The sequence below is a fragment of the Osmerus eperlanus genome, chromosome 22 (genome assembly GCF_963692335.1).
Source record: "Osmerus eperlanus chromosome 22, fOsmEpe2.1, whole genome shotgun sequence".
Taxonomy (NCBI): Eukaryota; Metazoa; Chordata; class Actinopteri; order Osmeriformes; family Osmeridae; genus Osmerus; species Osmerus eperlanus.
Window position 1 is genome coordinate 5,273,379 of NC_085039.1, and position 13,916 is coordinate 5,287,294.

Consider the following 13,916-nt stretch of genomic DNA (forward strand, 5'->3'; position numbering starts at 1 on the left):
AAAGCATGTGCCATTTAAACAATTCATGGTCGCCAACAGACAAAATATCATCGACAGAAAGCTAGACTGATCTTGGAAAGAGACAGAATGAGAACCTGCAAATTATGGTTACCAAGCTAAACCTTACTTACCAAGTTAAACCATACCAGACAGTACGGGACAAAGACTCATGTTGGTTGATAGAGCTAAAGAGTTAAAGAGCATGCGTATTCTAACTGACTGACAAAAAGATGTGGGTCTGTTGCTTGGCCCCCTGTGCTTCACTGAACCGAGCCACCATGCTGAGGGAGTTCCGTCCTCCAATGACACAGCTGTGTTTACCCCCACAGACTCCTCAAGCAGACCGTCAAGACCAGAGAGGCGTGAGTCGGAGGCCTGGATCATCAAAGTGACGTTGCTCCAAGTGGTGGAGAGCAGCAGATATACGCATGGTTGACATTTATATACCCTATCCTTTAAGCCATAAATGGAGATTTTTTTTCAACCAAAAGCACTGAAGATGTCTGCTCTTCAACAAATGTGTCTATTCGTTGGGCTATGAACCATCTCCAACAACTGTGTATTACATACTAATACATAGCTGTATATATATTATTTTCTTCAATTTAACAACAGCAAAAAAACATCCTAAACCTTTCATAGAAAGAATGAAGAATGTAGATAGATTAGATAGATGGTCTATTGACTGTCAAATGTTTTAATGACTGAACATGCTCACAGTGGACTTTCAGATGTGGTTTGGTCATGTGCCTAGTACAAACATAGGAACACGGACAAGTGGGAACACACAACACACAACCCTCGTAAGAAATGGCTTGTAACGGAGGTCAGTGTGAGACTTAGCACGCACACTCTTGTTTGATAAGAGTACACTTCTGTTGACATGGTACACTTCTGCTGACAGAGCAAATCTCTGTTGAAAACCTTCTATGTTCTATTCAGTCCTGAACACAGTTTCATACTGGCCTGTGGATGAGACTGTTAAGTGGCACAGCTCACCGTAGACACAAATAGAGATTACGGATGCACTTGGTGAGGCCTTAAATGTTCTGCTCGTTCACAGCGCGTGTTTCAACTGCAAATGAGCTTTTGAATTCTGTTTAAGTGCACCTTAAAAAGTCAAGTTGCTATACATATATATACACAATATACTGTGATCTAAAACACAGGTTTGTCTTTAACAAGCACTGAGTAATCTCTTCTATTGCAGAGTTAGGCACACGCATCTTCATAATGTACCAGTGTTTTCCGAAGTGATATTTCCACCACTTGAAAATACATTTGGCCTGTTTTGGATTTAGCTGACCAAGCTAAAATTAGCAAATGTGGAAGCTGTTTTGTAGATAGTGGCACACCACCACCAGAGGAAAACTATCCAGAAAAAACGCTGGTCGCTCATCACAAGATTCAACTTTGAGAATGCTCTGAAAGTTGCACCACTGGCCACCAGCCATTGACATCATCTTAGGAATGAAAAATGAAATGTAGGTAAGTCACTTTGTCTTTTATCAGTGGAGTAGGGCACAAAAAAGATAGAGGTCTTTATTCGGTTCTTGTCAGGTCAGCACAACAAAACAAAAACAACATCAGATCCACTGTAGCGTCCAACGGCGCCGCCTTATGGGGCTTTTTTTGTTCTCTTTTCAGTCTTTCCTCTTGAACACAACCATCAGTTCAACCACTACTCAGAGTAGTCCATGTAAACAAGTTGGGAAAAAACTAAACACAAAAAACTATAATCCATTGACATTGTTCAGATGTAGGAACCAAAAAATGATCTTACATCTTTTTTTTTGTTTGCCTTGGCATTCTTGGTTTAACGAAATTCTGTCCTGACTTGCTTCCTATCCCTTTTTATGGTGTCCCCCTCTTTTTTTGATTCTCCTTTCCACGTGTTTCTGGCAAACAGCAGGATAGCACGGTGGCAGTTTAGGATGTGTGGCCTCAAAGATGTGAAGAGGTGGAGAAGCAGAGCTTGAGGGTGTATGGATTTGAGCCATCTGAGGGTGATCAAGGGTACATGAAAAGGAAATGGAGCAAAAGAGATGATGAAACCAGTGAGATACAGTGTAAACACCACAGCTTGAACAAATTACATTTCCATGAAACTCAAATGAAAATCCTTTTCCCTCAAGGAATAGCCTACCTATGCACTCAAATGAAATGGAAAAATAGCAATAGAAAAAAGCTATGAGTCAATATTTCAGTCTGGTCTTATCTTTTTTAATACTGTATTTGAAGACATTTGTTATTTCACACAGCCTACTTAGCCTATACCCAAATAGGAATAGGCATAAGTAAGGTGTTTGTGCTAATAAAATATATATTTCCCCCCTGAAAATCACAACTTCCTCTTCTTTTAAGTTGAACTCATGTCTACCACCAAGGAGCTTGGTACAAACGTAATATAGAAGGCATTATTATTTGAGAAAACAAACTCGAAACAAAAAACCCTAATTTCCACCCCTCTCAGCAAACAAATACACTGAAAACACACAATAGTTTGTTAGAAAGACTTTTAAAGGCTTTGTCTTTTTGTGCTAAAGAAACACTTTCTCTTTGTGGAAATAGTCGTTTTACAGTAGGGGTATTTTAAAGCAGTGCTGTGTTGAATTCCAATGTTTCTTTCATTGTTATGGCTTTTGTTCACCATCCAAACTTGTTAGGTTAGTCTGATGACATGAATTCTCTACACTTTACACTTTATTTCAACTATCCATCTAATATTATTACTTATCAACATCACAACCCAATTTCTTTCTTCAGCAGAGGATTTAAAAATAACTTTATGCAAAGGATGTCCTGCTTTTATACCCTCTTAAGTGACAAAAAGACACAAAAAACAGACAGAGACAGCAAAATAAGTTAAATTATTAATAAACAATGTGTTTATTCACAGACAATTCTACTTACTTGGTATTCTGATCTGGTGGTGGTTTAGGACTGTTAGAACTTCCACTGCATGCGTCTTGTTGTCAAATTCTAATAATCCTGAGATGGTTTTGGAGCTGGCTGCAAGGAAAGACCAAATCTGTCACATTTTCTTGAACATAAGGATTTTTTTCACAACAGGACCTCAAAATGTACCAATGACACATTATTACAGGCACAAGCACAATAATACTTTGATTCAATAACATTTGACATAAATAAGATTAAAGTTTGCTCTTACGTTTTGCGTCGAACACTTTGAATTTGATGAATGCTGGTACATCATGTTCTGTACATAACTGGGGGAGGGGGGGGGATACATACATTGTTTAATCAGTATTGCAGATATATAACAATGGTACTAGATGGCAACATTTATTATAAATGTCAAACAAAAGGGGCAGTGTGGCTTTCTGAATTGGGTTTGTAGAACACGCATACACACCATTCCCCATAATGCCAAATATATTTTTAGTCAACCCTCAACTTATGAAACTGGTTTGGAGAGCCACAGAGCCACACCTCAACAGCTCTGGTTCCAAACTCACACACACTCACACACACACACAGCTGCCTCACCCTCTGCAGCTGGTCCTGTGTGACGCAGGGTGGGACATTGTAGAAGTGTAGCACGGCAGCAGGGGGCTGGATGATGTTCTTGGACGCCTGGCCGGCACTGCTGAAGCGGTTGTTGCGCGTCATGGCGAAGTCCTTGTAGCTACTGCTGCCATCCTCCAGCTCAAACACCTGGCTGGGGATGACCGCATGCTGCTTGGACACACTGGGGGGAGAGAGGGAGGGATGGAGGGAGAGAAGGAAGGAAGGATGTCAGGGTTGTGACCCTTTGTTGGCCACCAGAGGCCCTCGCTGTGTTTTATTGGTTTTGGTTCTGTTAATCTGTTCTCCTTAGGACATATAGTTTTCACCTGTGCCTTGTTTGTTGTTTGTGCTTTTTCAGTGGCACTTGGTTTCTTAGTTCTGTGCTTAGTTTTTCTCACATGCCACAGTGTACATTAGAGTTCCTCGGTTATGCTTTTGCATTCTGCTTTTTGTATATTTTCTACTGCCAATAAAAAAAGGAAAGACACATATTTTGAGCATCAGAGGAGTCTGCTTTTGGGTCCACACTTGGTTTCCTGACAAAGGAAGGATGGAAGGAAGGAAGTAGGGAGGGAGGGATTAAGGAAGGAAGGAAGGAAGGGGGGAGGGAGGGATGGGGGGAGAGTGAGAGAGAGCAAAGGAAGGAAGGAAGGAAAGGAAAGGAAAGGAAGAGAAGGAAGGAAGGAAGGAAAAAAGAAAGAAAGAAAGAAAGAGGGAGAGAAGAAGGACGTAAGGAAGGAAGGGAAAATAACACGGTGGTGGGGATGGATGAATGAGCAGGCTGAGAGTGATAGAAAGGAGATACAAAAAGAGGGAAGGGTGTAGGTATACTTAGGTAGCTTCATTAAACAAATTGTCTCGCGAGGGGAAGATAGAAAGAGAGAAAAAGAGAGACAGTGAGAGTGAAAGAGAGAGGGAGAAAGATGCCCTGTGTAATAGTGAGAGTGTGTGTTCACACTGAGACACTGAGCTAACACCCCTTGGGGCAGGAGATTTAAGAAATGTCCTTCTGGCTTTTTCATTCACACCAAAATAAGACATGGATTACTGCAGGGCCCTGAAGATAATGTGTGTATAAAATACTCAAGGACAAAGTTCGGGAGGGGGCATGTGTTATATGTGTGTGTATTCACATGTCTGTGGGATTGTGGGATTGAATGTGTGTACAACTATTTTAGTGTATTTGCAAGTCTGCGTGTGTGTATGCCTATGCAAGCCTATCACAGCTGTAATGAAATGCTGTTTGAAATCCTTGAGGCAGGGTTTTTTCAGTTGTGGACGTACCCCGACTCAACCAAATGCGCGGCTGAAACCAATGAATTATTCTGATGGATGAAGCTTTCTATTTCCAAAGGACAGCGCACTCGTCGAGCCTTTGAAAAGCCCAGTCTGGGGAGGCCAGTGGGATTTTGCGGTCTTGTTGTCTCATCTGTATTTCTAGCTTCAAAAATCCCTCTCTGTGTAGGGAGGAGTGTGCGTATTTGTGTGTATGTTTGCGTGTGTGTATTTACGTTTGCGTGTGTGTATTTACGTTTGCGTGTGTGTCTATGGAGGCATGTGTATGTGTATGTATGTTTGCGTGTGTGTGTACGTCTGTTTCTTATATACTAGTGTAATAATTGGACCAATACGCTGTTCCTATTGGTCCAGAAGACGTCCTTAAAATTTAATAAATCCGTTTATATACCTCCTGAAAGTTTGCAGAGGTAAATAAACGTTTTTACGGACCTAGCAACAAGCGGTTGCCTTGGAGATGTAGCCATTGACCTTAACAACGTGGCATCTGCTCGGCAACAAAGTAGCCTAAATTGCAAAAAAAAAAAATATATATATGTTTTTTGCACAGGTCCGCAAACGCCCCGCAATCGCTTCCCGTTTTAAAGAAGTATCTGAAGCAGACAGAAGACGAATAGATGTTGTTGATATTTTGCCTTGGAGATGTAGTGACGTCACCAGTGCAAGTGCAGCTGATTGCTCTGACAACATGGCGTCTGCTCCAGATTCGACCTGTTTGATTTGTGATCTTCCCACGTATTGTTGTAGTATATAAGAAACCAAATGTTTACTCCTCGACAGGTCAGCAAACGCTTTGTCGCCTCGATTTGTTAAAACGATTTGTTTGTAAACCTCGACCTGCGGTCTCGGTTAACAAACATTTTAACAAATCTCGGTTTACAAAGGTGTTTGCAGACCTGTCGAGGAGTAAACATTTTCTGTTTGCGTGTGTGTGAAGGCCTGTGTTTGTGAAGGTGTGTGTATGGAGGCATGGGGAGCACACGTAAAGTTGCACGGCTCCACTCACCAGACGTTCAGCCTCTTGGTAAACACCTTGATGCTGTTGAGGTGTGTGATGGCTCGGTCCACCGCATACTCATCTCCCATCTCCACCAGCGCCGTGCCGGGCACGCTCTTCATGAACTTAACCTGTGGAGAAGCGTAACCCCCCCAACCAAGGCATCAGTTCAAATCTGTCAAAAAGGAAACACTTCTACTGTGCTTAGGGCCTCGCTCACAGTGGCGTCCCCAGAAATCTTTCATAGGGGTAGGCAGGAGGGCGCCACTGAAAATCTTGGGGTGGCACCAGAGGCGTTGTTAGACATAAACCTCTACTGGGGCACAGGACCCTATTCATATCCCTTTTTTTTCTTTCAAGCTTGCTGTGCACAATGCACTACTAGGCTACAGAAACTCCCCTTGCTTACCACTATACAACAGTTCAGGGACGCAAGTTTGATATCAGCTTTGGCAGGGACATAAATATCTAATGCGAGCGCACATTTTTTCCGCATTCATTTGAGCGCAAATACTGTTTTTTTGAGCTTCATGTAATATTGTTTTTATGTTTTAGTAAAGATAAGATGAGGCAGTAGGCCTACTATTTAGAAACTATCTTTAGTTTTGTAATGTTTTCTTAGCCTACCTCAATTATGACTTGTGTGACGAGACCGACACCTTGACTTCTGTGTGCGTGCTGCAGTGGCTATTTGGCAAGCTCAGAAGAGCGCGCTGCCATGGAATTCTTTGTGCATCGGTTTTTGTTTTCAAAAACTTTTACAATCTTTTCCAATCAACACTTTTACAAGCGTTGATTGGGATACTGCATTTATTTTTTCCGGGATTATTATTACCAATCTAAATTGATGCACTTACTAATAAAGAAAATTGTTAAAACTCAAACTTTGGATTTTACTGGGGCACAGCAGATTTATACTGGGGCATGTGCCCCAGTAAAAAGGGTCTAACGACGCCCCTGGGTGGCACACCAAAATCAAAAGCCATATCTGAATTTCAGAAATTCTATTATGCTGTTGAGAGTTAAGGAATTGCTTACGGATATACTTTGGTTTCTTATTTTACAATTAATGGTACAAATTATCTGAGATCATAGACTGATACCGGTACAGTTAATATTTTGAGTAGTAAAAGGGGGGGGGGGGCAGTGGAGGGTCCAGCGATTGTATCAGGGTGGCCGTGGCCCCCTCTGGCCCCCCCCCCTGGTGGTGCCACTGCATCCTCAATCAAAGCTTTATAACTATTTGTGTGGCGCACTATTTGTGCACTACTTGTACTATTTGTATGTCGCTTTGGATAAAAGCATCTGCTAAATGAAGAAAATGTCAAATGTAACCCCCATATCCTTATTTAAATAAGGATATAAATAAAGACTTCACATCTCTAGTTTTGTTCTCTGACATGTTCAAACAGCTCCAACAACCGTTCATCCAAAAACAACACAATCAAATTTTGATTTCAATTGGGCGTTTGTAAACAAAGCTTACTGTGATAGATTTTGAAATTCAACGTAATAGTCTCAAAGGTTATTTAATTAATTCCTTGCCACTGACCTTTTCGATGTTCCCATACAAGCAGAAGAGGTTGAAGATGCGCGTGCAGTTCATCTTGGCTGCATGCAGGCCGCTCACCATGGCGACGGAGCTGGAGGTGTGGCTCATGTAAGACGAGGTCTGGGGCAGCGGGTAGGCCACCACTTCGGGCATGTCGTGGGAGCTCCTCTTGTACCTGTTGTTGCTTGGCAAGGGCAGTAGGGGGCAGTGTGATCCTGGGTCAAGACGAGGAGAGCAAGGCAGAGCGTGAGCTAGGGACTTATATACATACATATATATATATATACAGAGAAACACATGAGAAAGAGAGACAGAGTCAGGGAAACAGAGAGAAGAGACAGGGAGAGAGAGAGGGACAGAGAAAGACAGGGACACAGAGAAAGACAGGGAGACAGGGAGAGAAAGGCAGAAAGACAGAAAGACAGCAAGGAAAGACTGTAAGACTGAGGGAGACAGCAGAAGAAATAGCGGGGGAGGATTTGACAAAGCAGGGATGTGATGAGAGGGTGGGCGTGAAAAGGTGGAGGAGACTAATAGTGAGAGACACAGAAAGGCAAGTCAAGAGATTGTGGAAAAGATAAATGGAATGAAAGGCAGAGGCAAACACAGGTAGGATGCAGATGACAATGCCAACAACTCACACAAACCCTCAGTAAAAGAGAAACACATTTCCACATGTGTAGGCCAATGTCAAATCACAGGGCTGTTTTCCCTTTCAGTTCTTTTTTTTGATATCACACAACTCTTCACATGCAGGTTTTGCTCATTTTAACAAGACCAGGCGGTGAGCATTACATTGTGCCCTCTCCTCCCCTTGCTACTATCTAATCCACTCGATTTATTCCCCACTGTCTCCCTCCAGACTGTAACCCTCCCGCTCTCTCTCTCTCTCCTTCTGTTTTATCCTCTGTCCAACCTCTTCATCCAGATGCAAGTGTCTCTGGGTGATGGAGTTTAATTACCGTGCTACGCCACCGCCCAGCTGCAAAACGGCATTCATGGCCAGGGGGGTGGGGGTAGGATGGGAGGGGGCGGGGGGACATAAAAAAGAGGAAAAGATACACTGACCATAGCCGTTGTCATTGTAGGAGGAAGGGTGTTCCCCTAGTATGGCCTGTCGCTGCCTCCCTTTTCCTCGCTCTGCAACACAAAGTACCCAGCACAGCACAATCAGGCAAATGAGAGCTGACTGCTGCTGGTGCCATTGGCACAACTACCTCCATCCATCCATAAACACACGCACACACAATGGCTGCACAATTTTTTTTATTAGCACACACTTGGTGATGTCAGAAAAACTAACACACACACACCCACCTACACACATATGCACACACACAAGAATCATAAAACAAACGAGAGACACACAACCCCATTCCAAACAATATTTTCAAGCTATTGATGACACTAATGACATTCAGTTCAAGACTGGGATTTGACTTTGTGCCCCACAAATCACTACAAAAACGCAAATGACTCCCTCAGTTGAGTTGAGTGATTTAGGAGCAAACAGCAAAGGTTTCAAGAAGGCCATGTGAGACTGTTAAAATGTCACGGTTGCAGTTCAATGGCCTGGGGAAGAAACCTTGACCAGACGAGGGGGGTGAGGGGGATTGGAAAAAGGTATATTAATCACTCCTTTCAATGTACAGTAATCCGCTTAGGGTGACCAAGAAAAAAGACAATTAACAATGAAAAAAAATACATGCTATCCAACTATGATGTAGTCATCCAGAGTGAAGTGATTGCTTTTATGTCAGGCTCCCTAATGTTGCTCTATAGACTATGGTTTCAGAAATGTGGAGGCCACGTTTTGTACACTGTAAAATCTCTTACCACATTGGCATTGCTTATTCATCAAATAAACATAATCTAAAATGAAGGAGTTTTAAACCACCCACCCCTTTTAAAAAGGGGTGGGTGGTGTTGGAGGTGGATTGAAGCACAGTAGGCTATTCATAATGTTCCATTTTGCTGCTTTTCTATCATATTCTTAACTGCAGTAAGATACAAAAGGAAAATTATGCCGTTAGGTCATTCAACATTGGGCTTGAAATAGGGATTTTAGATATGGAACAAGCCTCCTTGTGAATTGTGTGTGTGTGTGTATAATGTGTCCATGCGTGCGTCTGTGTGTGTAGCATTAAGCCCGCGAGCACAACGCCTCAAACCGTCGGCGCTACATCATTTCGAATTCGTCTGACGGAAAGGAACAATGCGGAGAACAAGTGCACCGGTACGCCGACACGAACTGAAGATACATCGCTGAGTTAAAAGAACAGACTCTCCCCCTTTCGCTGGCTACGACAGCGCACGGGGGAGGGAGCTCATGCAGAGCCATGCTAATTGCTACAAAACGAGCAGTAAGGCAGGCTGGAACCGGTGGGCCTTAGTGGGTTGCCATATTTGTACAAAAAATTATATATTGGTGGAGGGAGGAGAGGGGAAGGGATTAAACGCAATGTAACCTTGAAGCTCGAACAGAGCCAGCAGGTTGTGTCTTCATTTTACCTGACAGAGTGGCGGAGGAAGAGAGGAAGGAAGAAAAGGGAGTGCGCGAGAGAAAAGAGGACATGTAAGAGAGATAAAAGATAAAGGGAGAGAGAGAGAGAATTATGGAGAGAAAGTTGAGAGAGAAAATATAGAACAATAACATGCTTTAACCTGAGCTTTAACAAGCTAACGTCACAACGTCAACCAGGGTTGGGTAGGTTACTTTTTAAATGTAATCCGTTACAGTTACTAGTTACCCATCCACAATTGTAATCAGTAACTTTTGGATTACCCAGACTCAGTAATGTCATCTGATTACTTTCCATTACTTTTGAATTACTTTCAAAACCTAGTTTATAACCAGTTTAAGTTTGTTTACATAACCTGGAATAAGATGTTAAAAAGCTGAATAAACTGTTGCAGCAGGACATACTGTAGCACTCCAAAATAAATAGAAAGGTCACCCCAATTGATGTCAATAAGGGCATGATGGCCAGTGGTAGTGTACCAAAAGAAAAAAAGGATATAGAGGGTCCAATAATGGCAGTTGACATGTTTCCAACATGATAGGCACTAAAAACACCTTCTCAGCGCGTTCGAAAATGTTGAGGTGACGTCACTGCAAGAATTTCTGGTCACTTAGGGAGGTTGACTTAGGAATTACCGAATGCGCTGAGGTGTTTTTAGTGGCTGTCGTGACGGAAACATGACCAGCACGACAATTTTGAGCAGTTTAGGAGTCTGAGGCCTGTTCCATAAAGGCCGCTCAAAAAAGCTGGACTTAAAGTCCCAAACCAGACTTGAATTAGTTTAATTAGTCAAAATAAAATGATAGGCTATAGCCACAAGATTCTTGTTGTGGCTTTCTACACTTGCCGTCTTGCACACAAACACGGTGCTCAATAAGTCTCAAACTATTTAAGACTTCAATATCTATGTTCTGTAGAGCACTTATCCGCCCAAGTACCTCTACAAAATCTACAATGTGTGCCAAAATAATATCTCCTGACAAGCCATGCTGATCAATTTGATCTATAAGGCCAGCATGCAATCTCTGACACGACTAATGTCTTCCATCATATACCGAATCTAGGTGTCCCTATCTGCCTTCGATCTTCTGCAGCTGCGTTGGTCTGAAGATAACCACGCCCCTCTAGTTTGCATGTGAGACTGGAAATAAATACAGCACAGAAATAAATGTGGTGCTCGGAAATATGTGGCATTAGGAAATAAAAGTCTCAAAAAATAAATAAATGTGGCATTAGGAAATAAAAGTCCCATGAAATAAATACATTTTGTTTTTTCAAAAACTTCATTTTGAAATAAATAAATGTATTTATTTATTGATGTAGGTAAATGGATTCAGCTATATAATTATATGATGCTATATTTATATATTTATTGCCATCTTTTGTAATTTCAGGGTTTATTTCATAGTCATATTTATTTATGTATGTATTTATCTATTTATTTACCTATTTAATTTAAACAAACTCGGCGTTCCATACATTTCAGGGTTTATTTCATAGCCATATTTATTTATGTATTTATTTAACTATGTATATATTTAATTTGGACTAACTCGGCGTTCCATAGTATCCACGGTGTTTGCTGCAGCAAAATAAATCTTTCGTCACCCGTCACCAAGTCAGGGGGCGGGTTAAAGCCTCTGATTGGTGGTTCAACTTGAATCGACTGCTTTTGACTAATTCATTCATAGGCAGCACCTATGAATGAAATATTGCATGCTACAGTGTCGAAATGTTGGCGGTAGCTGAAGAGAAGGAGGAAACTGCCAATTCACTTTTTTTACATCACTTTTTTTACATGTTGAGAGCTTTGCTGATATTATAGCAATGATATCGGCCCTGACTGACACAGACATTAATGAAAATGTGTTCACGATCCTCGGCGAGATGGTACACTAACACTCAGTGTTGTATCAACACTGTGTAATTCTTTTTGCATTTGGCCTGCTACATTGGTCTTCTTCAACAACTGTCAATAAAGAAAACCCCACATACAACGGTCAAGCCACTTTGCAGATCTTCCACCTGGACTTGAGCAATCCTCAATGCCGTCAAAGTCAAACAGACCTTCATATCCAGTGCGAGGTGGAAAGCAATCGATTGGAAAGCAGCCCTGGCTTGCGGGTGATAAGACTCTGTTTACCCTCCATTTGTGGGGGGAGAGAATGGGAATTTGGTCAATCACACTGTTTGAGCACTGTTTAATCAAGGTGAAGCCTCATGCGGTTTTATGCTTGATTAAGACCCCCACACTCCCCATTCATATGAATATCATTATAGCCACAGAGTTTATTTATTTCTGTGATTAAAGCGCCTCGGACTGCTTCGAAAAGCTCCTGTTGTCCATTCAAAATGGTCGAACTGCAAACCATTCGGAAAACCGTTGCAATGCAGCCACCTGGAGGAAAATTGGTATTGGATCTTGGGTCTTTCAACATAGTCTTTTCACAGCACTTAAAAGGTAGCCTGATATCAGGAGATCAAAAGGACCAATTGTAAGGATGTGATTGGATGTGTGCATGTTCGTTCATTGGTGCACTCAGAGGGACTTCCTTAGACATGTCTAAAGGAATTCATGTTTTTTTAACAGTTTGTCTGACTGAATAAAATAAAAATATATATAATAGTTTTCACATGACGGTGCTGTATGTCTAGTATAGTATTGAGGTCAAAAGACCAGGAGAACTGAGTGCTGAAAAAACAAGTTACTGACATCAAAATCAGCTTGCACATGGACAAAGTATTTTAAAGGTGACATGACATGAAAACTTCACTTTAGGAGGTTATTTAACATTAATATAAGTTCCTCTAGCCTGCCTTTGGTCCCCCAGTGGCTAGAATTTTTGATAGGTGTAAACCAAGCCCCGGGTGTTCTTCTCCGCCTTTGAGAAAATGAAGGCTCAATTGCTCTGTTTGAAAATCTCCTCTTTGTGACGTCACAAGGAGGAAGGTTACCTCCCCTCTCTGCTTTGCCCACCCAGAGAATCTGACCCGCCCATAAGAAACTGAGCTAAGACCGTGCAAGTATTTTTATCCTCGAGAGACATCATGGCTTGCAAACGAACGAAACATTACATTTGCTCAGTTTGGGTGTACAAAGGAAAACAAAAATCTTTTTACAGTTCCTTCATCCGAGCCTCTGAAGACCCAGTGTCTTAATTTTATTTTCTCTGGAAATGCGCCTGCACAACTTCTGTTGTAGGCGCATTTGTTTTGTATGTGCGCCAAACACTTCAGCCACGACTGTTTCTTCAATTTGAGCCAATACAAAACTGGCCTTGCTGAAATTAAATTCTGGATCAGTACTAACTCTCCTTCGTCCAGCTACTAACCTCGGACAAGTAAGTTAACTAACGCTATATCATTTTGTAGCTTTACTGTATATGGTTACCTAGCTTGCTACCCTTAGAATGTGGCTGTAACATTAGCTCTGCAGCTAACAGCTGAGTTAGTGTCGCTAATGGAAAGGTAGATAGCATCAAGTATGTGTGTGAATACACATGCTGTAACGTGAGTGTTGTACACTTCTTTGTTATTTGGATAACCGTTCTGCTGTTGGTGTTATGGCGTGCGCGATATCCGCCTTTCCCCTCATTGAAATGAGTGTGTACCTCTGCAAACCAGGGTTATCAGATGAGAATGGGCAAATACGAGGCATCTTACAGCAACGGGGCTACAGCCATTGCGATACATCCATTAGGTGCGTTCGACATGACCTGACTTCATGCAGCGCTGCAGCCGGCTGCAGGCGGCTTACTTGAAACAGTGAATTCTGGTTAGACTTTTTGTCCGACTTGAGACGGCGCCGAGGCTAGGTCACTGTGACGTAGCCATCAAAGTACCGTGAGATCGATTCGAGAACTGCCGGCTGTGTAGCCGAGCGCATTTTCTCAAGAGCAACTGCACGGGTTCAAATGACGACACAGCTATTTCATGATTGGCCAGACTCACACACGACAACTTTGACTCGTGTTTTGTAATTATTCTGACACCTTCAGTTTCGCCAACGCTCAAATCC

The 13,916-nt window shown here is 42.1% G+C and overlaps 1 protein-coding gene across 1 annotated transcript in view; it reads right to left on the reverse strand.

The window, feature by feature from the left end:
• Positions 1–676: 676 nt before the first annotated feature.
• Positions 677–13,916, reverse strand: part of LOC134008710 (heterogeneous nuclear ribonucleoprotein L-like) — a 56,912-nt gene continuing 43,672 nt past the window's right edge. The window contains exons 7-13 of the mRNA XM_062448213.1: positions 8,445–8,516; positions 7,377–7,591; positions 5,834–5,955; positions 3,511–3,712; positions 3,173–3,230; positions 2,914–3,012; positions 677–2,000 (exon numbers count right to left, since the gene is read on the reverse strand). Coding sequence (XP_062304197.1) covers positions 1,945–2,000; positions 2,914–3,012; positions 3,173–3,230; positions 3,511–3,712; positions 5,834–5,955; positions 7,377–7,591; positions 8,445–8,516 — 824 coding nt within the window. The 3' untranslated portion in view covers positions 677–1,944. The remainder of the gene's footprint in view (positions 2,001–2,913; positions 3,013–3,172; positions 3,231–3,510; positions 3,713–5,833; positions 5,956–7,376; positions 7,592–8,444; positions 8,517–13,916) is intronic.